Raw genomic sequence first — 23668 nt, 5'->3', positions numbered from 1 at the left:
TTCCACCCAGAGGCCCCGCCCCTCACCACCTTATTTATATCACTGGCCTCGGCTCTGTCTCCAATTGGCCCCTTTCTAGTCCCGCCCCGTAGAGCAAATCTTCCCTCCTCATTGGCCAGCGCTGAGTCTGCGACAAGCTCGACAAAGTTCTCTAGAGTCTGCGGAACGTGACCCGGAAGTGGGTCTGGAGCAGGCGCCGTTGCGCCGTGACGCACAATACCTGCGCTAAAACTTCCGGCGTGGAACTTGAGGGCTGAGTCCTGCGTGGGTAGGCGACTGGAGATAAGTGGCGGAGGCTAGGCCTCGCTGAGGTCAAGCTCTAAGCTGGGACCGTCCGGCGGGATTTAGAGTCCTGAGTCCCCTGGCTTCTGCCGACGCCGTCCATCCTTGCGCCGGGCCTGGGGGCGCGGTTCCTGGCGGACGCAGCTGGTTTTGGGGCCTAGGCGCTGTGGTGGCCCGAGGATGGCTTCGGGCCCGGGCTCTCAGGAACGGGAAGGGCTCCTGATAGTGAAACTGGAGGAGGACTGCGCCTGGAGCCAAGAGCTGCCCCCGCCGGATCCAGGGCCCAGCCCAGAGGCCTCCCACTTGCGTTTCAGACGGTTCCGCTTCCAAGAGGCCGCTGGTCCACGGGAGGCCCTCAGCCGGCTCCAGGAGCTGTGCCATGGGTGGCTGAGGCCGGAGATTCGCACCAAGGAGCAGATCCTGGAGCTCCTGGTGCTCGAGCAGTTCTTGACTATCTTGCCTCAAGAGATCCAGAGCAGGGTGCAAGAGCTGCATCCAGAGAGTGGCGAAGAAGCAGTAACCCTTGTGGAGGACATGCAGAGAGAGCTTGGCAGACTGAGGCAACAGGTGAGAAAGTTCTTCGGTCCGTGATCTGGCCCTGAGCATTGGGACATCGTACTGATCTAGTATTTACTTGGCTGTCCTGAGTAGATCTTGCATGGGGAAAAGGGATTTTTGTGGTTTAATCTGGAACAGTCTTTTGATTTTCCTCTTATGAACAGAGTGAGCAATAAAGAGTTCTTTGTTTCCACAGGGAAGCAGTGTCTTGGCAGTAGTTGTTATTAGCCCTGGAATTTGATCGCCAGCATTCAAATCCTCACTCTGCTGTTTAGTAATATTGTGACTTTGGGCAATTTTCATGATCTTTTTGGGCCTCAGTGTTCTCGCCGGTAAAATGAGGACAATAAAATATTTTGGGGGCCTGCTTTGAGGGCTAGAAGGAGAGCAGTATGTAAAATTTTGATGATAGTATTGGCTTATAATTCGTGTCTAAAGCCCATTGATGTTATAATAGGATCTCACAAAGCTGGACTTCAGTTAAATTTTTTAAACCCAAGGTGTTCTACCGCTGAGACACACCCCTAGCCCTTTTTAAAAAAAATTTTAACTTTTTGTTTTGAAACAGGGTCTCACTGGGCTGATGATAGTTTCACTACATGCTGAGCCTCCCCGCAAATCTACAGTCCTCGTCTCAGCCTCCCAAGTGCTGGGATTACAGGCATACACCACCATGCTTGGTGTTCAATGAATTTTGGGGAAAAAAAAAAATTGGCACCAAGGCTCTGAGGCACCACCCCCCCAAAGTTAGCTTACCCAGTAGTGATGAATAGAAGCACACGGAAAAGGTGAAGGAGAACAACAAAAGTGTATCAGAAGAGTGTATGGGGAAGGTGTACACTGGGGGTGGAACCTCTCCATTCCTCCTCTATGCTTCCGTCCGCATTTTCATTGATATAAACGGAATAAAAAATGCCATTAGTGTAAACCATCCTCTCTTGCTGAGTTCAAAGAGATCATCTGTGCTTCTCTGTTGAAGGATCGCCCTTAGAGTCCTGTGGTAATTTTCCTTTTTGTTGGCCCTGTTGTGATGATGAGTGATGTGGGTTGGTTCCCAGGTCACAAACCCAGGGCGGGGAACAGAAGTGCTTTTGGAGGAGCCTTTGCCTCTGGAAACAGCAGGAGAGTCACCGAGCTTCAAGCTGGAGCCAATGGAGACTGAGCGAAGCCCTGGCCCCAGGCTGCAGGAGCTGCTAGGCTCCAGCCCTAAAAGGGACCCCCAGGCTGTAAAGGACAGGGGTGAGGAACAGTTATCTGGGTAGGGGGGAGGGTGGAGGGGCTCTGGGGTTGCCCCTTGACACTAGTGGAATGCAGCACAGGTGCCAAGGAGAAGGAATTTCTGAAGTGGAGGTTCAAATGTGGGCTGAAAGACCTAGAAATGGTGATGTGAATTCTCCTGGGGGGTGGGGTGGAAGGAATAAGGGGACTCTTATAGTAGAACCAAGTGTATGCAGAAGAGGCGATTTAGAGCTGGGTGAATGATGGGGCTTGGAGTGCTGCTGGCCAGCATAGAAGGCTGCTAGCATTTCCTTCCTCTGACACCATCATTTTGGATATCGCTTTTATGCCTCTTGCCCTTTTGCTTAGTGTCAATGTTAAATGCAGAGATTGAGTGTTGGGGAATGATACTGTGTTATAAACAGGGTTACCAAAGTTTAGGACTGCTTTTCTCATTGTGATTTCTGTCACCTTCAGCATTATCTGCTCCCTGGCTTTCTCTCTTTCCTCCTGAAGGGAACATGGAAGACAAGGAGATGCCAGGGCCCCAGGTGATATGGAATTTCCCATTGGCTCTCTTCAGTACCCTTCTTCCCTGGAGTGTTCCTTTAGGGGTGGGTTGGGCTCCTCTGCCACTTGGAGATCCTCTCTTCCTGACCAAGTGACTTTTACCTTCTTTGTCTCCTCCACCCATCACTTGTATTCCTGGGACCCTTTTCCCCATGACATGTGTCCTTGGCATCCCTGGGTGTTCTACTTGAATTGTTCTTGGTATATCTGGGATTAAAAGAGATCTTGTGTTATTTCAGTTGCCTGAGAGCTTAGAGGATGTGGCAATGTACATCTCCCAGGAGGAGTGGGGACATCAGGATCCTAACAAGAGAGCTCTTTCCAGGGATATGGTGCAAGAGAGTTATGAGAACGTGGACTCACTAGGTAAGAACTTTTTTTAGAGGGATGATGACTGTGCCATTTCTGACTGGGGTCTGCTACTTGGGCACTCATCTCTCAGACATAGCTAGTAAGCAAAACATAAGCTTTGCTAAGAAGGCTCCACAGGAGAATTCCTTTTATCTAAAGTGTCTTGTACTAGAGTTAGTTAAATACCTGCTATGTGGACTGTTGGCACACTTACAGGCAATCCTGGACTTGAGCCCCATCTGTTGGACACTAAGATAATTTTTTTTTTTTTTTTTTTTTTTTGGTGGTACTGGGGTTCCTGGAAGCCCTTCTACCTTGGGGCTACACTCCCAGACCTATTTTTACATTTTCATTTTGGAAACAGGGTCTCCTAAGCCAGCGCGCGCGGCTAGCTTCGAACCTGCGCGATCCTCCTGTCTCCGCCTCCCAAGTACGGGGATGACAAGCGTGCGCCACCACGCCCGGCTGGTAGCACAAAAAACTTCCCCCCCCAAAAAAAACTCCCAAAGGTAGCACAAATCAAATTCACTCTTGCCCAAATCACAAACACCCAGTTTCCTAGGATGCTGAGGGTCTCTTAAATTCTTAATTCTTTGCAGTTTTGAAATGTTTATTCAGAGATGCCTTAAGTTTCTTCTTCCACATTAGTATTTTTTAGACTCTCCCCTAAAAACAAAAATTTCAGAAACATTGGCATCAACATTCCAGCTCACACATTATACAAATTCAGGAAGGTGAGAAGGCCATGTAAAAATTTGGAAACAAGCATCGTGGTTCATGGCCAGCTCAGTGAGGCCCTTTGCAACTCAGGGAGACCCTGTTTCAAATAATAAAAAAATAAAGCTGGGCATGGTGGCGCATGCTTGTAATCCCAGTACTTGGAAGGCTGAGACAGGAGGATCACAGCTTCGTGGCCAGCCTTAGCTACTTAGTGAGGCCCTCTGCAACTTAGACCCTGTTTCAAAGTAAAAAATAAAAAATAGGGCTGGAGGCCGGGCGTGGTGGCGCATGCTTGTAATCCCAGCATTTGGGAGGCTGAGACCAGAGGATCATTGTTCACGGACAGCCTCAGCTACTTAGTGAGGCCCTCTGCAACTCAGTGAGACCCGGTTTCAAAATAAAGAAAAAAAATAGGGCAGGAGGTGTAGCTCGGGAAGTCGAATGCCCCTGTGTTCCATTCCCAGACCCGCAAAAAAAAAAAAAAAAAAAAAAAATAGGGCTGGGAACGTAGCTCGGAGGTGGAATGTCCTCCTGGGTTCTGTCCCTAGTACTGCAAAAAAAAAAAAAAAAAATTGAAACAATATGGGCTAAAAAGTGCATTAAAATGCATGTATAGGCAGAGATGAAAAATGATGCCTATAAGCCGAGCATGGTGGTGATGCTAGTAATCCCAGCATTTGGGAGGCAGAGACCAGAGTTCACAGATAGCCTTAGCTACTTGGCAAGGCCCTTTGCAGCTCAGTGAGACCCTGTTTTAAAAAAATAAAAAGACTAACGCCGGGCGTGGTGGCGTGTGCTTGTAATCCCCGCGCTTGAGAAGCAGTGACAGGAGGATCACTTAGGTTCGAAGCCAGTCGCCCTGGCTTAAGAGACCCTGTTTCCAAATAAAAAAGTATAAAATAGGTCTGGGAGTGTAGCTCAGAGGTAGAAGGCTTTCCAGGAACCCCAGTACCACCAAACAAACAAACAAACAAAAGACTAGCTGGTCATGGTGGCGCATGCTTGTAATCCCCGCGCTTGGGAGGCAGAGACAGGAGGATCGCACAGGTTCGAAGCCAGCCTCTCTGGCTTAAAAGACCCTGTTTCCAAATAAAAGTATAAAATAGGTCTGGGAGTGTAGCCCGGAGGTAGAAGGGTTCCATCCCCAGTACCACCAAAAAAATTAAAAATATAAAAAATAAAAAGACTAAAAAATAGTGCTGGGAGTATAGCTTGAAGGTAGGATGTCCCTGGGTTCCATCCCCAGTACCACAAAAAAAAAAAAAAAAAAAAGAAGAAATGATGCCTATAGAAACCCCCCTCCCCCAAAAATTGATGCCTCTAAAGCCAGGTGTGGTGGCCCAGGCTTGTAATACCAGCATTTGGGAGGCTGAGACAGGAGGATCTGGTTCCTGGACAGCCACAGCTACTTAGGCCCTCCACAACTCAGTGAGACACTGTTTCAAAATAAAGAATAAAAAAATAGAGCCAGGCTGGTGGCAGCACACTTGTAATCCCAGCATTTAGGAGGCTGAGATGGGAGGATTGAGGTTCAAGGACAGCCTCAGTTACTACTTAGTGAGGCCCTTTGGAACTCAGTGAGACCCTGTTTCAAAATAAAGAATTAAAAAATAGGACGAGGGCTGGGTGTGGTGGCGCACGATTGTAATCCCTGCGCTTGGGAGGCAGAGACAGTATCGCACAGGTTCGAAGCCAGCCTTGCTGGCTTAAGAGACCCTATTTCCAAATAAAATATAAAATAGGTCTGGGAGTGTAGCCCGGAGATAGAAGGGTTCCATCCCCAGTACCACCAAAAAAATAAGGCTGGGGGTGTAGCTCAGAGGTAGAATGCCCTGGGTTCCATCCCCAATACTGCAAAAAAAAAAAAAAGAAAAAAAAAAAAAGAAAAAGATGCTTATAATATATGACAAACTAATAGTTGGATTTAGGTGGAGGATAAATAGATTTTTTTTTTTTTTTTTTTTTTTTTGCCAGTCTGGAGATGGAACCCAGGGGCATTTGACCTCCGAGCTATGCCCCCTGCCCTATTTTTATTTTTATTTTGAAACCGTCTCACTGAGTTATGGAGGGCCTCACTAAGTAGCTGAGGCTGTCCGCAAACTGTTATCCTCTGGTGTCCACCTCCATATGCTGGGGTTACAAGTGTGCACCACCATGCCTGGCTCCCCAGGCCTTTTTCTGATTGCCCATTGTGTTATATTTTTCCCTTGGAGTTGTTCAGTCAAAAAGTCAAGGCTTTTTTACTGTATTAAGCCTATCTATCTATCTATCTATCTTTCTTTCTTTCTTTTTTGGTGGTACTGAGGTTCCTGGAAGCCTTTCTACCTCCGGGATACACTCCCAGACCTATTTTTTATTTTTTGGAAACAGGGTCTCTTAAGCCAGCGCGGCTGGCTTCGAACCTGCGTGATCCTCCTGTTTCCTTCTCCCAAGCACGGGGATTGCAAGCGTGCGCCACCACGCCTGGCATTTAAACCAATTTTTCAAGGAACCAAATACTAACCATGTTTTCTTAAGTTATTTTTAATTACAAAAAGTGTACATTCTCATTTAAAATTTTTTTTTCAAGTGCTTTGAAAGTAAAGCAGCCAGGCATAGTGGCGCATGCTTGTAATCCTGGCATTTGGGAGGCTGAGACTGGATGATCATGGTTTGCAGACAGCCTCAGCTACTTAGTGAGGCCCTTTGCAACTCAGTGAGACCCGGTTTCAAAATAAAGAATAAAAAATAGAGCAAGGGGTGTAGCTCAGAAGTCGAATGGCCCTGGGTTCCTTCCCCAGACCCGCAAAAAAAAGAAAAAGAAAAAGAAAGAAAGTAAAGACAAACAAAAAACATAATGTCCCTCAACTCCTTTATCTCTGAGAGGTAACCATTGGGAATATCAGTTGGGTTGATGACAGACCTACCAAGCATTCTGAGTCTACCCACCGTGGACAGGGAACAAGATTATCTGTTTCCCTTGCCTGGCACAGGAGAGTGGTAATGCAGCAATGTGGTTTTTTTCACCGTGAACAGAGTCTCACATTCCCAGCCAGGAGGCGTTAAGCACCCAGGTGGAACAAGGAGTGAAGCCATGGGATCCCAGTGTCCAGAGTTGCAAGGAGAACGTGAGCCCCAGAAGTGCAGCTCCAGGTAAAAAAATGAAGATGAGCAGTTGCGCAGCAAGCTCCTGAGGTTGAGCATGAGGTGGTTGAGGATCTGGGCTCAGGGCCAGGGCCCATTGCTGCCATGGAGGTATGTTTCCTCCTGTGTCTCCATTGCCCACTTGGCATCCCCGTGAGGCAAGTGCAGAGCTAGGGTACAAATTGTGAGGCAGCACTCACTCTAGGGCTTACGAGGTCAGTCCTGGTCTAGCCCTTCTCCAGCCCACCCATTCGTGAGGGGCAGAAGCTAGAGGCCCAGGAGAAAGAGAGGTGGATGCCCTGTGAGGGGGATTCCAAGATTGGTCAGAGCTCTGATACTTTTAGCATCCCCCCCCCCCCCCCAAATATGCTTTCCTTAGAGGGAAAGGGTGGGGAACTGAGACAGAGCTAGCCGTTTGAGGCCTCTGACCTGAGAGGTAGCAGACCTGAGGGGATTTCTTTTTTCCAGTGTAGAAATAATGTGGAGGTTTGGTTTTACTCTCTACCAGGGGAAGAGAAGTTTGAGAATCCAGAAGGAAGTGCTCAGTCTGTTTCACCTGAGAACACCCACTCTCAGGTGCTGTTTCCTGGCCAGGCCAGAGGGGAGGTACCTTGGAGTCCTGAGCAGGGAAGACCTCATGACAGGGCAGAAGGACATTGGGAACCACCCCCAGAAGACAGAATGGAGCAGTCTGTAGTAGAATCCCCAAGTTGCAGAGAATTGGGGCGACCAAAGGAACTGCAGCCGAAGAAACTCCATTTATGTCCTCTGTGTGGCAAAAATTTCTCTAACAACTCAAACCTAATTAGACATCAGAGAATACATGCAGCAGAAAGACTATGTGTGGGTGTGGAGTGTGGTGAAATCTTTGGTGGGCACCCACACTTTCTGTCACTACACAGAGCACACTTGGGAGAGGAGGCCCATAAGTGCCTTGAATGTGGAAAATGCTTCAGTCAAAATACCCACCTGACCCGCCATCAGCGCACCCACACAGGTGAGAAGCCCTATCAGTGCAGTGTGTGTGGAAAAAGCTTCTCTTGCAACTCCAACCTCCACAGGCACCAGAGGACACACACTGGGGAGAAGCCATACAAGTGCCCTGAGTGTGGGGAGATCTTCGCTCACAGCTCCAACCTCCTTCGGCACCAGAGGATCCACACAGGAGAGAGGCCCTATAAGTGTGCAGAGTGTGGGAAAAGTTTCTCTCGGAGTTCACACCTCACCATTCATGAAAGAACCCATGAGAAAGAGAGACTTGACCCTTTCTCTGAGTGTGGGGAGCCCATGAGTGACACTGCTCCCTTTCTTACTAACCATGGACCCCACAGAGCTGAGAAGAAACTCTTTGAATGTTTGACTTGTGGGAAAAGCTTCCGACAAGGTATGCACCTCACCAGGCATCAAAGAACGCACACAGGAGAGAAACCATACAAGTGTACTCTTTGTGGGGAAAACTTTTCTCATAGATCCAATTTAATCAGGCACCAGAGAATTCACACAGGAGAAAAACCTTATACCTGTCATGAATGTGGAGACAGTTTCTCTCACAGTTCCAATCGTATCCGTCATCTAAGAACACATACAGGAGAGAGGCCCTATAAGTGTTCTGAATGCGGAGAAAGTTTCTCTCGGAGTTCACGCCTTATGAGTCATCAAAGAACTCACACCGGTTAGAAACAGTGGGATTTCTCTTAGTTCCAGAGGGTGTCTAAGAGCTATTGTTTCTTGTCCAGCTGGCCAAACAAATTACCACTGTGTCTTCCAGGTAATTGTTATTACAGAGGAGATGGGGGCATTGCACAGCAAATACTGAGGGAGCAGAGGATTAGCATCAAACTAACACGATCAGTGTGCAGTAGTAGGGATGCAAGTCTTTGAGTTGACTTGCTCAGGGCCACTTTTCTATTAAGTCCACCCTGTCCCAGGTGCACCTACCTTCTTGGCATATTTAACCAAGATGTGGTTTGGGTGCCTTATTGTATCCCATGTTCATCCTAAAAGTTTTGGGGATCCATGTGATCTGTACTCCTTCCTCACTGGGACATTCATTGGAAGTATTTGGGCTCTTGGGCCCTTGATACCAAAGAAGAGTGGCCAGGTCACCAGGGAAAGCAGTTGGAGGTCAAATAAGACTGGTAGTAATTTGCCACTCTCCCAAAGCCATTGGCTTGGAAGCAATGGACAATCTAGGTCAGCCACTACAGTGCCCATCAGTGGTCTGACAGTAGTGCCCATTAGCAGACCACACATACAGGTATGACCTCAGACAAAAAAGGAACCAAGAAAAACCTAAGGAAAATTGTAAGGTGGAACTTACAGGTCATCTTCACCCAGAAACTGGCAGATGAAGTAGATCTGTGATTATCCACCCTTTCCAGAGACTGAAGCTTCTCCCACCTGTATCCCAAAACAAGATTCAGAGTTCTGGATTCTTGTTCCTGGGTGGAGAGTTTCATGGAAGATGGATTCCTTAGGAAATACGAAGCTTGTATATGCTAGGGAAGTTAGGGAATATGTCTTTCCTTGTTGAAAATGGAGGTAATAAATATCTTCAGGAAACATGAATGTGTTTGGATCTTCATTGAGAGCCTTTTTTTTTGTTATTGGTGGGTCTGGGGATGGAACCCAGGGGCATTCGACCTCTGAGCTACGCCCCCTACTTTTTATTTTGAAACAAGGGTCTCACTAAGTTGTGGAGGGACTAAGTAGCTGAGACTGTCCACGAACCGCAATCCTCTGGTCTCGGCCTCCCAAATGCTGGGATTACAAGCACGCCTCACCTTGCCTGGCTGAGGGCCTTTGTCTTAATCTCCAGTGTTGATCTGTCTCCTCTGTCCACTGTCACGGAGGACCTCTGGATTTCTGGTTGGTCAGAAAGATTCTGACAAAGGTGGCAGCAGATAGGCTTAGGGATGTTGTGGGCCTGGTGGGCTCCAGGTTGGACTCGTACCTGCTAACAAAAGGTCAAGTTGAATGGTTGCTTGAGGTGATGATGTCGTAGGGTCTCCAGAAATTATGCTTTCCTTCTGTGTTGTACAGCAGTTAAAATATTTTCGATTCTTTAAAATGTTTACATTTAGGGCTAGAACTGTAGCTCAGTGGTAATTATCTGCCTGTCATGTATAATGCTCTGTGTTCAATCTCTAGCACTGCAAACAAAAAAGTCCTCACATTTACAAAAAAAAATTGTTTTTTTTAAAGTAGCTGAGGCAAATCAGGCTCTTTATAGATACAATATTTTGGTCTTACATCTCGTTCCCAGGGAGGAAATAAGATGGTCTTGATATAACTGAGTCAGATTATTAATGGGAGATAAAAAGCAGGGCAAAATAATTAGGAGAAAGCATTCTATTCTAGAATGGGAATAGGAATTTTAGGAATGTGTATCTATATAAAAGAGGTAGAATTCCAGAAGATATTCTAGGAGTAGGGAATTGGATGCCAGGAAAATATCTCAGGATATGGCCCTGAAGGAGTATCTTACTAGATATTCTTTGGTGGAAAAAGATGATGGAACAATGGCTTAGCAATAAGCTATCAAAGCAAGTGTGTGTGCGCGTGTGTGTGAGAGAGACTGGGGATGGAACCCAGGGGTCTTCTACCTCCCAGCTCCCAAACCTCCTTCCCTCTCCTCTCCCTCTCTCTATATATGTTCCCCCCCGTCCCCCCAGATACTGGAGATGGAACCCAGGGGGGCATTCTACCTCCAAGCTACACCCTCAGCAACCCAGGGGTATGGTTTGGACACGATGAACAGTTGGCATTTCCTCCACATTTACCTCTGGGCAGGGAGGCTCCTTCCTAGAAAAGAGGTGTCAGTTCCTTTGCTCAGTGTTATCTGCTGGGAGGGTCAGGGGCCCTGCCCCAGCAACCAGGGAGACACTGGATTGCCTGGTTATCTCAGAGGAGCTTTGTGCCTCAGGACTGATTTCTAGAATCAGACACTTAAGTCCTTTCTCAGGAATGGGCAAAATGAATGCTTCAGCTGCATGTGGCTGCTCCCTTTTGCCAGGGTTACTGACTGGTTTTGCCCAGTGCCCTGGCTGGTTTGGGAGGACCACTGCAACTGTCTGGGTGTTGATCAGCCTCTGCTTTCCCAGTTGGGTGAGGTGCAGAGATATCTTCATTTCAGTGAGACCCTGCTTCGAAATTTAACAAAAAGGCTGAGGGTGTAGCTTGAAGGTAGAAGGCTGCTGGGTTCAGTCACCAGTACCCAAAAAATAAAAAAGATACCAGTCATGGCAACAACAAAACTAATAGCCGGGTGTGGTGATGCATACTTGTAAACCCAGTGCTTGGGAGGCTGAGACAGGAGGATCGCATAGGTTTGAAGCCAGCCTCAGCTACTTAGGCTCTCAGCAATTTAGTGAGACCCTGTTTCCAAATAAAGTATAAAATAGGAAATAGGTCTGGGAGTATATACCGGAGGTAGAAAAGCCCCTGGGTTCTACCCCCAGTACCACCAAAAAAAAAAAAAAAGTAACAATTTAGAAAATGAGGACTCTATTAATAAACTACATTTTCTCCATTTCTTAAATGGAGTAATGATCAACCTTAAAAAGCTTGTTATTTGAAAATATGACTTAAATGCTCACTTGGCACTTTATACTAAAATGGAAAACAGCCATAAAGATTTATTCTATTTTTTGGTGTGTGTGGTACTAGGAATTGAACCCAAGGGTGTTCTACTCCTGAGCTATACCCCTAGTCCTTTTTTATTTTGAAATAGGGTCTTGCTAAGTTGCTGAAACTGGTCCTCCTGTTTTGACCTCCCAAGTATTGGGATTACAGGTATGTGCACCACATCTGGCTGGGGTTACTCTAAAACTCCAGGTTTGAATGTGAGAACAATTTAAAACAATTTGACCGTTTTTAAATCTGACAATGTGTGTATCAAATAACTTTTAAGGTTAATACTGTCATTTGGCAATGTAATTTTTTTTTGTTTTGCTTGTGTAGAAAACCCCAGGGCATTCTACTTCTGAGCTATACTCCTAGCTCTATTTTATTTTGAAATAGGGTGTTACTAAATTGCTAAGGCTGACTGCAAACCTGTGATCCTCCTGTTTAGCCTCCCAAATACTGGGATTACAAGCATGTGCTACCATGTCTGGTGAGTTTCTACTTTTATTTAAGAGATGGGGTCTCACTTTGTTTTACAAGCTGGCTCAGAGCCTGAGTTCCTGAGACTAATGCACTATCCCCCACTTTCATAGTTTAATTTCTAATAACCCTCTTTAATAGCTTGAACTTTTCTGCCAAAAGATGTTCTGACGTATTTACTTTTTTTTTTTTTTTGGTGGTACTGGGGTTCCTGGAAGCCCTTCTACCTCCGGGCTACACTCCCAGACCTATTTTTACATTTTTATTTGGAAACAGGGTCTCCTAAGCCAGCACGCGCGGCTGGCTTCGAACCTGCACGATCATCCTGTCTCCGCCTCCCAAGCGCGGGGATTACAAGCGTGCGCCACCACGCCCGGTGTGACATATTTACTTTGAAAAATAGAGGAAGCAAATGTTTTCCAAGTATTCAACTGATACGGTTTATCCTGTCACAATGGTTCATTCAACTGATATGGTTTATCATGGCACAACAATATAAAGCCACCAAATTTGAGGTTTGTGAAGACATTTTAATGTGGGGAATTCTCAGAAATAGCACATTAAAAACAAGAGCTTTGGCCGGGCGTGGTGGTGCACACTTGTAATCTCTGAGCTTGGGAGGCAGAGACAGGAGGATCTCACAGGTTCTAAGAGACCCTGTTTCCAAATAAAAAAGTATAAAAATAGGTCTGGGAGTGTAGCCCGGAGGTAGAAGGGTTTCCAGGAACCCCGGTACCACCAAAAAATCAAAGCCCCCCCAAAAAAACAGCTTTGGCATTCAACAGAATCTAAATCTCATCTGTTACAAGCTTATGTGACCTTGTTACTTAAAACTATGTGTTGTCTTCTTCCTTTTTATATGAGAGTCCTACATCTAATAGTTAATTTTTACAATGTGTTCCAGGCGGGGGGCATATTTTAGTCTCAAAAAATTTGTCTCATCTAATCAGGATTCTACCTCTGAGCTATTTCACCATCCCTCTTTACTTTTTATTTTAAAACAGGGTCTTCCTATGTTGCTGAGGCTGGCAAGCGTTTGTCTCCTCCTGTCTCAGCCTCTCAACTACTGGGATTACTGTACTGGGCTCCATGTAATCAAGATTGTGAGTACGGTCTCCAATACAATTGTGGGGTGTGTGTGTGTGTGTGTTGCTGGGGATTGAACCCAGGGGCATTCTACCTCCACGCTAAACCCCCAGTCCTATTTTTAGTCTTTATTTTGAAACGGTCTCATTAAGTTGCAGAAGGCCTCACTAAGTAACTGAGGCTGTCTGGAAACCTGCAGTCCTCCAGTCTCAACCTCTAAAGCACTGGGATTACAAGCGTGCCACACCATGACCGGCCCCAATACATTTTTAATGGAATACAGTACCTCAGTTTGGTGGTGCAGAACTGTTTTATGTAAACTGGGCTTGGGGGAGCATGCTCGTAATCCCAGTACTTGGAAGCTGAGACAGGAAGCTCACAGTTTTAAGGACAGCCTCAGGTACTTAGGCCCTCCGCAACTTAGACCCTGTTTCAAAAATAAAGAATAAAAAATAAGCCGGGCGTGGTGGCGCACGCTTGTAATCCCAGCATTCGGGAGGCTGAGATCTGGAGGATCGCGGCTCGCGGACAGCCTCAGCTACTTAGTGAGGCCCTCTGCAACTCAGTGAGACCCGGTTTCAAAATAAAGAATAAAAAATAGGGCAGGGGCTGTAGCTCGGAGGTCAAATGCCCCTGGGTTCCATCCCCAGACCCGCAAAAAAAAAAAAAAAAAAAAGAATAAAAAATAGGGTTGGGGTTGTAGCTCAGAGGTAGAATGCCTCTGGGCTCCATTCTCAGTAACACACACACAGAACTGTTGATTTACTTCAGTCTCAGGGAGCTACTATGCTGCTGCTCCTCCAACCTGTCATCTTTTCTCTACTGTTTCCTTACCTATTTACAAAGGGAAATGGAGATGGTTATCATAAAGATTAAATAAACATGCATATACGATCCTATATACTCAACAAACATTACTTATTAAATGCTATTGTAACCTGCAAATTAAAAAATATATATGATGTATAGAAGCTGGGCATGGTGGCACACACTTGTAATCCCAGCGCTTGGGAGGCTGAGACAGGAGAATAGCACAGGTTTGAAGCCAGCCTCAGCTATTTAGTGAGGCCCTGTTTCCAAATAAAGCATTAAGTAGGTCTGGGAGTATAGCCTGGAGGTAGAAAAGCCCCTGGGTTCCACTGTCAGTAACACACACACACACTACACACACACACACACACACACACACACACACACACACACACACACGATGTGTAAGTATTAAGAGGCTATCATTAGTCAATCGATTTGGGTATTTGTATCTTTACATATCTTCAATTATTAGCATATGTTACTTCCATAAGAGGAAAACAAGCACTAAATAGGCAGCAACAGAATTAAGAATAATTCGAGTTACCTTTTTTTTGTGTGTGTGTGTGTGGTACTGGGGGTGGAACCCAGGGGCTTTCTACCTCGGGGCTAATACTCCCAGACCTATTTTATACTTTATTTAGAAACGGGTCTCACTAAGTTACTGAGAGCCTCACTCAGTAGCTGAGGCTGGTTTGAACCTGTGTGATCCTCCTGTCTCAGCCTCCCAAGTACTGGGATTACAAGCGTGCGCCACCACGCCCGGCTCTCTAAATACCTTCTTTTTTTTTGGTGGTACTGGGGTTCCTGGAAGCCTTTCTACATCCGGGCTACACTCCCAGACCAATTTTTATATTTTTATTTGGAAACAGGGTCTCCTAAGCCAGCAACGCGGCTGGCTTTGAACCTGAGCGATCCTGTCTCCACCTCCCAAGTGCGGGGATTACAAGCGTGCGCCACCATGCCTGGCGTTAAATACCTTAAAGGTAGATTTTTTGTTGATGCTGGGGACTTAACCTGGTCATTGTGCATAATAACTACTGAACTATATGGTAGAATTTAAAGCTTTTCTCACAGGTATTTCACCTTTGATAAAACTGGTAGAAAAATCATTCAGATTCTTATCTTAGATAGAAAAAAATAACATCCAAACACTTAAAAATTTAGTATCTTCAAACCATATTTGTAATCAATATATAAATGGGCATTGATATGCAAAATGTGTTTATTAAAAACAAATACACTTCATAGGCCTATATAAAAAATGATCATATAACAGCAGAAATCTATACACAAAAATCTTAACAACCAGAAGTTGAAGGCCTATTGAAGGGATCCTTATTATAAGGCCTGGGATTCAAAAAGCTACCAATTCTCAAATGGATCCTACTCTGGAACCTTTGAAACTCAGGTATGGAATCAACAAAATCAAGAAGGTAGTGCAGCCAGGCGTGGCGGACCACATTTGTAATCCCAGCATTTGGGAGGCTGAGACAGGAGGATCACGCAGGATTAAGATTAAGCTGTGCTGGCTTAAGAGACCCTGTTTCCAAATAAAAACCTATGAAATAAGTCTGGGAGTGTAGCCCGGAGGTAGAAGGGCTTCCAGGAACCCCAGTACCACCACCACCAAAAAAAAAAAAAAAAAAAAAAGACAACCTCAGCTATTTAGGCCCTTTGCAACTCAGTGAGACCCTGGCTTCGAACTTGCGCGATCCTCCTGTCTCTGCCTCCCAAACATGGGGATTACAAGCGTGCGCCACCACGCCCAGCAAGACCCTGTTTTTAAAATAAAGAATAAAAAAATAGGAGTGGAGGTGTAGCTTGGAGGTAGAATGCCCGTGTTCTATTCCTATTACTGCAAAAAAAAAAAAAAAGTATTCCAAATTCTCTCTTACAGCTGATAACCTAAATCCTGCAGTTTCTCCTCTTTGAATATCTTCCTTTGTGGTTCCACCTTTTGTTTTAGGGGGCAATCTTTTTCATTATTTAATTTAACCAAATCCTATTTTTATCCAGCTTGTTTTCCAACTCTCCACACTTTTCAAGAGTTTTCTTATATCCCCATCTTCTAAGCCTTGATGATCACAAGAAGTCAGGTTCCGTTTTGTAAAGACTTCCCCATGTATTTGCTATGGTTGTTTTACTTCATCCCAACTTTTTGCCCAGTTAAAAACTGCACTTTTTATATTATAGATTTTATTCTTAGAAACTCCTGTCTTTTGTCTTGCTCATCCTCACTTTCTTAAAAATTACAAGACTTTCTTCAAATTGCTTCCATCTATAAAGTCGTTTGCAGCTCAAGATCACACCTTGATCCATTGGTTGAATCAAAACTGAAGTGTTTTGGGGAAAGAATATACATTTTATTCAACCATCCTCACTGGTTAGTGATTCAGCAGAAGAGTGAGCTGGGAATTTTCTAGAAGTAACAATGCTCTCACATCTTCTACATGGAATCTTAAAATATTAAGTTGAAAATGCCGGACGTCAGGAATAAAGTTTTGAAAGAACTATTCTGAAAACAATTCTTTGGTGAACCAAACATCTTCAAGGTTTATATGTCACATATTCACATATTTATATATCACATATTATTAATGTGCCTGTGTCCTCTTACATTTTTGGGCAGCTCTGATTTGCCAATAATGACCGAGTTCCATCTGTATTTGAACATAGAAGGGCCGAAAACCCTTGTTTCTTTTCCTCCTTGGCAGGCAGATTGCTTTTCTACTTTCCTTAGTATTTTCTGGCACTGACTTCCAAAAGAGGTCAGTCTCAATCACCACTGTATACCTGAGCTAGACATAATCTCTCTTCTTTGATTATCATGGGCAGTTTTTTTTTCATGGCTCAACGTTTTCTGAAGTTGAATTTAGGACCTGTTCCCCACATACTTTTGGTTCCCAATTGCATGTCTATTTCTAAATCTAAAAAACCAGCCAGTGTTACTTTGAAGTCAGTTCGTCCAAAACACTGTGCAAATTTCTCTGCAGCCCACTGAAGCTCCGTGCCTCTAACAGGCACACCAACGGGCGTTTCTGTTGGTGCCACACGTAGACAGGATCGTCTATATCGCCATATTTGGCTCCCATTGTCCTCTTTCTCTTCTCAGCTCCTACTAATGGCACATCCTGCTTTAGTATAATGTCTAAAATCAATTTATTCTTTTTATTGCATAAAGTACTGATTTATTGATTCCAAATTCATCCATTATACTTTTAAGAGATCATCCAGCTTCAATCCTACTTAGAACTTTCATTTTCTCCTCCAATTTCAGTGTTGTGTATTTCCCTCTCTTATTCATACTGAATTTGATTTCAAATATCTAACAGAAGAAAAGAAAGGACTAAGTCTTACTGAATTGGGGAAAAAAAACCCCTTCAAACAATAAAAACTAAAAGTCCCCAAAGGTACAAGCATTTGTAGTGAAGAGTAATGGGCGAAGTGGCTAAGGGCTCATGATTTAAGTGCTCGTCATATGTGTTTAGAAAGCTGCTACTGCCAAAGGCCTATGTGGCTGTAAGGGGAAACCAGTTTCTGGAATCCTAGTGCTTCTCTTCTTGGACAGAGCTGCATACTTTCTCTACATCAACAGAGGAAAAGGGACAAAATGAAGAGGGGAAGCATCGAGAGTGTTTAAAAGAACAGAATGAGCCGGGTGTGGTGGGCTCGCTTGTAATCCCCGCGCGGAGGCGGAGACAGGAGGATCGCGCAGGTTCGAAGCCAGCTGCGCTGGCTTAGGAGACCCTGTTTCCAAATAAAAAGTATAAAAATAGGTCTGGGAGTGTAGCCCGGATGTAGAAGGGCTTCCAGGAACCCCAGTACTACCAAAAAAAAAAAAAAAAAAAAAAAAAAACCAACCAGAATGAGGCTTAAGTCAATAAAAGTGGTGTGAGGAGAGGAAGTGTGAGACTCAAAGGCAGAGTGGTAGCATGTGGCAGAGATGCAGTGTCGCTTCTCCTCTTCCAAAATGACCTGATTTTACCTCACTGCCAGAAAAGAAAACATTATACATTTGTTCTGTATGTAGTGTTCACAAGGCAACAGTTCATCTATCTCAGTCAGTCTCAAAGTTTTAAGGAGCCCAACACTGGAATGTCTGGAGAGGTGGTAACTTGGGAACACTTGTATAGATTCTTTAAGTGAAGGAAAGATAGTATGTTCTTTTGCATATGCAAGTGAAATCCAACATTTATTGCATTCAATATAGCAATCTCAGAGTTTTAATGAGTATCTTATGTTGTCAAGAGAATGTATAATTTGTTAGCACTTTTCTACTCTTAGGTCTTCTTCCTTGGGTCTATGTGATGTATTGTCAAGTATTATTTTTCACTGAACTGTTCCATATTTGGGATATTATCAAGTTCCAGAATCACAGTTATCAAATTTCATTCATTAGCAGTAAATCTGAAAGTTTTATAAATATTTTACCCTTTTTTTTGGTGTGGTACTGGGGTTCCTGGAAACCTTTCTACCTCTGGGCTACACTCCCAGACACCTATTTTTTTATATATATATTTTTTATTTGGAAACAGGGTCTCTTAAGCCAATGAGGCTGACTTCAAACCTGCATGATCCTCCTGTCTCCGCCTCCCAAACGTGGGGATTACAAGTGTGCACCACCACACCCGGCAAATATTTTACCATATTTAAATAAATAAAAAGATATCCTTTCATTTGTTTTCCTAAATTTACATTAGAATGTAAACAACATACTTTTCATAGTTAAACTTAATTTAATGTGAACCAAGACTCAATTGCCTGAAGAATTCAAATGGTTTCTCTAATGGTGTTTCTGATCAGTTGTCTCCCATCAGTCTTTTTGCTGACAAACTCTTTTAAAGCTCTTCGTCCTCAAATACTCTTTTTAGGTCCTCCTGGTGCTGCCCAAAGCCATTCCAGATTTTTAGAAAATGTCTTACACTAGACTGATTTTATTCCAGATACAGAACTTCATGGGAAGAAACAAAACTGCCACTTTTATCCATTCCAGGTGCTATGAAGAAAGAAAAGTATGTCAAAGATATAAGAAAAATGGCAAGTATTTGTTTTTCTTTGTCTCCTTTTAGGTCAGAGTCTGACTACCCCATTCATTCCCCAATTATATGCAATCTTCTCTTAAATCTCTCATCTAGAAACCTAGAAAAGTCAGAGCAGTGGTTTTTCTCTAACATTTGCTTGAAGAAATGCCAACTTTGAATTATTGAGCACTAAGAGAATCATAAAAATATATAGGTTGTGGAGCCAATTACAGGCTAAGAACAAGTTTTTAAAATAGCAGCTATAACTAAAGAAATTAGTTATAAATGGACAAAGGAAAAATAAAAGTATTTGTTGGTCAAGAGTAGTACCATTAATTCCAATCAAACACCCATTAAAAATATTCAGTCCGCTGGGTGTGGTGGTGCACGCTTGTAAGTAATTCCAGTACTTGGGAGGCCTGAGACAGGAGGATCTAGGTTCGCAGCCAGCCTGAGCTACGTAGGCTTTCCGCAACTTAATGAGACCCTAGGGCTGGGTGCGTAGCTCAGAAGTAGAACGCCCCTGGGTTCAATACCCAGTACCGACAAAATAAAAATAGATTCAGTCCACTATGGCAACTGTGTGTATGTTTCAGAATTAATGTATTTTCTTTCACCATTTCCCAGCTGTCTATTCATGTTTTCTAAGAGTGCCCAAACTGGGAAGATGAACTCAAAAGAAAAAATTAAGAGGATATTTATGGGCTCAAAGGGAAGGGTAAGCAACTACTGCACTATACCTCATACAGTGAAAATCATCACTATTTGTTCCTTGCTTCCTCTTTCCACATGGTCTGTTTTCGCTTTAACCATCTCCCTGACATAAGATTGTTGCCTACTAATGATATCTAAAAGCACTGCTGACAGAACTTCATTTCTTCAACTTAATAAATTCTATGTTCAGCACTGAACCAAGGTGATGAGAATCTCAATGCTAAATTAATACTGGCACTAGTCTTGAGGGGCTAAAGAAATGAAATTTCTTTGATAAAATTTCAAGGGACTTAGGCAAGTGTTTCTTATTATTGTCTATCTCAATTAAAAAGGATCAAGCTTTATGCTGCAGGAATTATTATACTTTTCTATTCCCAAAGAAGTACAATGACTTCTCATCTTCAGTCTCACCTCAAAAACTTACCTCTAGCCGGGCGTGGTGGTGCACGCTTGTATTCCCTGTGCTTGGGAGGCGGAGACAGGAGGATCGTGCAGATTCGAAGCCGCGCTGGCTTGAGACTGTGTTTCCAAATAAAAGAGTATAAAATAGGTCTGGGAGTGTAGCGTGGAGGTAGAAGGGTTTCCACCCTTCTACCACCCAAAAAAACCCAAACAACAACAACAACAAAACTTACCTCTAGATGAACTGCCCTAGAAAGAAGGTCAATCAAAAACTCTAAAATGTAGCTGGGAGTGGTGGCAGCACAGGCTTGTATTCCCAGCATTTGGGAGGCTGAGACAGGAGGATGGCAGTTCGCGACCAGCCACAGATACTTAATGAGGCCCTCTGCAACTCAGTGAGAACCTGTTTCAAAATAAAGAATAAAAAAAAAAAAAAATAGGGCTTGGGGGTGTAACTTAGAGGAAGAATGCCCCTGGGTTTCATCCCCTGTACTGCAAAAACAAAACAAAACAAACAAAAAATACTCTAAAATATACTCCAGGAGTTATTTGGTAAGATGCAATCTTCTCATTCTTAATCAAAGGACTCCAAGATAAGGTCCAAGTTTTTAAAAATTTCCACCATTTTCTCTAAATGTTATCCATCTCAGTAAAAATGTGCTACCAATCTTACATTTTCATCTTCCCAGCTTTCAAGTGTGCTCTTACTCTTCCCTCTGCCTGGTATGTGTCCCTACTCCTGTGTGGGGAAAATCCCTCAAGTCCTTTTATAATTGACCCCAACTACAAATCAGCTTTTATTTCCTTGGAGTTCATAGGGTTCTTCTTTTTAATCTCTTGCATTAGCTGGGCATGGTGGCGCGTGCTTGTAATCCCCGCGCTTGGGAGGCTGAGACAGGACGGTCGCACAGGTTCGAAGCCAGCCTCAGCTACTTAGTGAGGTTCTCAGCAATGCAGTGAGACCCTGTTTCCAAATAAAATATAAAATGGGTCTGGGAGCATAGCCCATAGGCCTCTTGGGTTCCACCCCCAGGACCACCAAAAAATAAATAATCCCTTGTATTACTGATATTCATGAAATTGCTTCAATCCTTGAGACAAAGATGTCTTATTCAACTCTTGCACTGACTACACACAGTCTTCTTTTTTTCCTGTGTTGCTGGGGATTGAGCCCAGGGGCCTTCTACCTCTGAGCTACACTCCCAGCCCTGCTTTTTATTCTTTTCTTTCTTTCTTTCTTTTTTGCGGTAACTGGGATGGAACCCAGGGGCATTCTACCTCCAAGCTATGCCGGGGCTCTTATTCTTTATTTAGAAAGAAGGTCTCACTGATTTGCAAAGGGCCTAAGTATCTGAGGCTGCCCTTGAACCGCAGTCTTCCTGTCTCAGATTCCCAAATGCTGGGATTACAAGCATATGCCACCACGCCCAGCTTTATTCTTTATTTTGGAACAGGGTCTCACTAAATTGTGGAGGGCCCCACTAAGTAGCTGAGGCTGGCCATGAACCCAGATCCTCCTGTCTCAGCCTCCCAAGTACTGGGACTACAGGTGTGAGCCACCACACCCATCTTACACACAGTATATTTAATAAATAATCCCTTGACTGGAATACTCTTGACATTACAAAAATCTAGATATCAGAGCCGGATGTGGTGGTGGACGCTCATAATTCCAGCCACGTGGGAGGCTGAGACAGGAGTATTGCGGTTCGAAGACAGCTTAAAATACTTAGTGAGGCCCTTTGCAACTCAGTGAGATCCTGTTTCAAAGTAAAGAATAAAAATAGGGCAAGGGGTGTAGCTCGGAGGTAGAATGCCCCTGGGTTCCATTCCAGGGCCAAAAAAAAAAAAAAAAAAAAATCCAGGTATCACCAATAACTGGAGACACTGTGATTCTTATATGACTCAGTACGTATTTATGGAATGCCTATCCGATTTATGCTCAGCAGGAAACTCAAGATGAAAGCACAGTTCCCACCTTCGGGAAAGCATGGCGTTACAGGAAACGCTGAGCAGGGCTCAATAGGAGCCCTACATTCCTGTTCAGCAGCTGTCACTAATGATGAGCACTTGCATAAGGCTCTCGACTCTGTGCGGCGGTCAGCACGCCACCGGTTAGGTCCCAATTTCTTAAGGAGAAGTAGAAATGGAGAAACAGAAAGGGAACCCATCTTCACAGGTGAAAACCTACCTCACGAGGGGAAAACAAAAGCTAACGTCCGCGAGGGAAGCGACCCAGGAGCCGACAACCCGCGGGGCCGGCTGGGATCGCGCCTCTTCCTCCAGGGGGGGCGGCCGACGGCGGCGACCCCAGGCCGGGCCGGGCCGCCGAGGCTCCCTCCCGCGGCACTCCGGGCGCAGGCGCGCGCCGCTCGGGCGGTGACGTCACTTCCGCTTCCGGCAGGCGGCTGCAGGCTCCGGGAGGCGCCCGTCGCGGAGGCTCGCGGGGCGGGCGGCGGGCGGGGCCGGTACCGGGACCTCGGGGCTCTCGGCGGCGGGCGGCGCTCGCGGCGGGCCGGGGAAGGCGGGGAGCGGCCTCCGAAGCCGAGCCGTCTGAGGTAACCGCGCGGCTGCGGCCCCGCTGAGGCCTGCGACGCGGGCGGGCGGGCGTTTCGCCGGCCGCGGGCTTGGGCGGGCGGGCGCCCGTCGGGCCCGGAGCTCGACCTCCGCGCCCTTCGCGCAGGTGAGCCCGGCCGCGGCCGCCGGCGCGGGAGGAACGCTCCCGCCGTCCCCGGCCTGCCGGCGGGCGGCCCGCGGTGGCGGGAGCACGGCCAGCGCAGCCGCAGCGAGAGCTCCCGCCGGTGCGAAACTGGAAGCGCCCGGCGCTGCGGGCGGGCCCGCGAGGAACCGGCCCTGTCTTCGAGCGCCCGTGACGTCCTGGTGGGTGAGGCTCACGAAGCTCTTCTCAGTCTCATCTTCAGCCCCAAATCGTCTCCAGAAAGAAAAAGAAGAAATATGTGTGCGCATATATGTGGAGGGAAGAAGCACTTCTCTCCACAACAGCCATTATTTCATTTTTTAAAAACAACTTGACATTTTATAAACAGAAGCCAGCTGTGAGTTGTTCTAGATGAGAAATTTGAATAAACCACAGGCCTGTAATCCCAGTACATAGGAGACCAAGACAGGAGGATTACACATTCGAGGCCAGCTACCCTCAGCAATTTAACAAGACATTCAGCAACTTAAGAACACCTTTATTTTTTTATTTTTTATTTTTTTTTGCGGGTCTGGGGATGGAACCCAGGGGCATTCGACCTCCGAACGACACCCCCTGACCTAGTTTTTATTCTTTATTTTGAAACCGGGTCTCACTGAGTTGCAGAGGGCCTCACTAAGTAGCTGAGGCTGTCCGCGAACCGCGATCCTCTGGTCTCAGCCTCCCGAATGCTGGAATTACAAGTGTGCACCACCAAGCCCGGTTTAAGAACACCTTTAAAAAAAATGACATGGGGGTATGATTTGAAGGTTAAATGCCCCAGGATTTAATCCCCCGTACCAAAAAAATTTTTTTTTCTTTTTTGTGGTAATGTGGATGAAAACCAGATGCATTTTACCTCCAAAACACATCCTCAGCCCTATTTTTTATTTTCTTTTTTGCGGTACTGAGGGTGTAACCCAGGGGCATTCTACCTCCGAGCTACACCCCCTGTGCTATTTTTTATTCTATTTATTTATTTATTTATTTATTTATTTATTTTGTG

At 45.2% G+C, this 23668-nt stretch overlaps 1 protein-coding gene across 1 annotated transcript; it reads left to right on the top strand.

The window, feature by feature from the left end:
• Window positions 1–462: 462 nt before the first annotated feature.
• Window positions 463–16949, top strand: ZNF263 (zinc finger protein 263; the record flags this gene model as incomplete). The annotated part of the gene is made up of 4 exons (XM_080703977.1): window positions 463–849; window positions 1899–2098; window positions 7725–7835; window positions 16940–16949. The coding sequence occupies 4 exons, from the start codon at window positions 463–465 to the stop codon at window positions 16947–16949; spliced, it is 708 nt and encodes a 235-aa protein (XP_080560103.1).
• Window positions 16950–23668: the final 6719 nt, after the last annotated feature.

The sequence above is a fragment of the Muscardinus avellanarius genome (genome assembly GCF_963383645.1).
Source record: "Muscardinus avellanarius genome assembly, chromosome: 10".
Taxonomy (NCBI): domain Eukaryota; kingdom Metazoa; phylum Chordata; class Mammalia; order Rodentia; family Gliridae; genus Muscardinus; species Muscardinus avellanarius.
The sequence above is the reverse complement of the archived record's forward strand: the minus strand, read 5'-3'. Positions and strand labels throughout refer to the sequence as shown.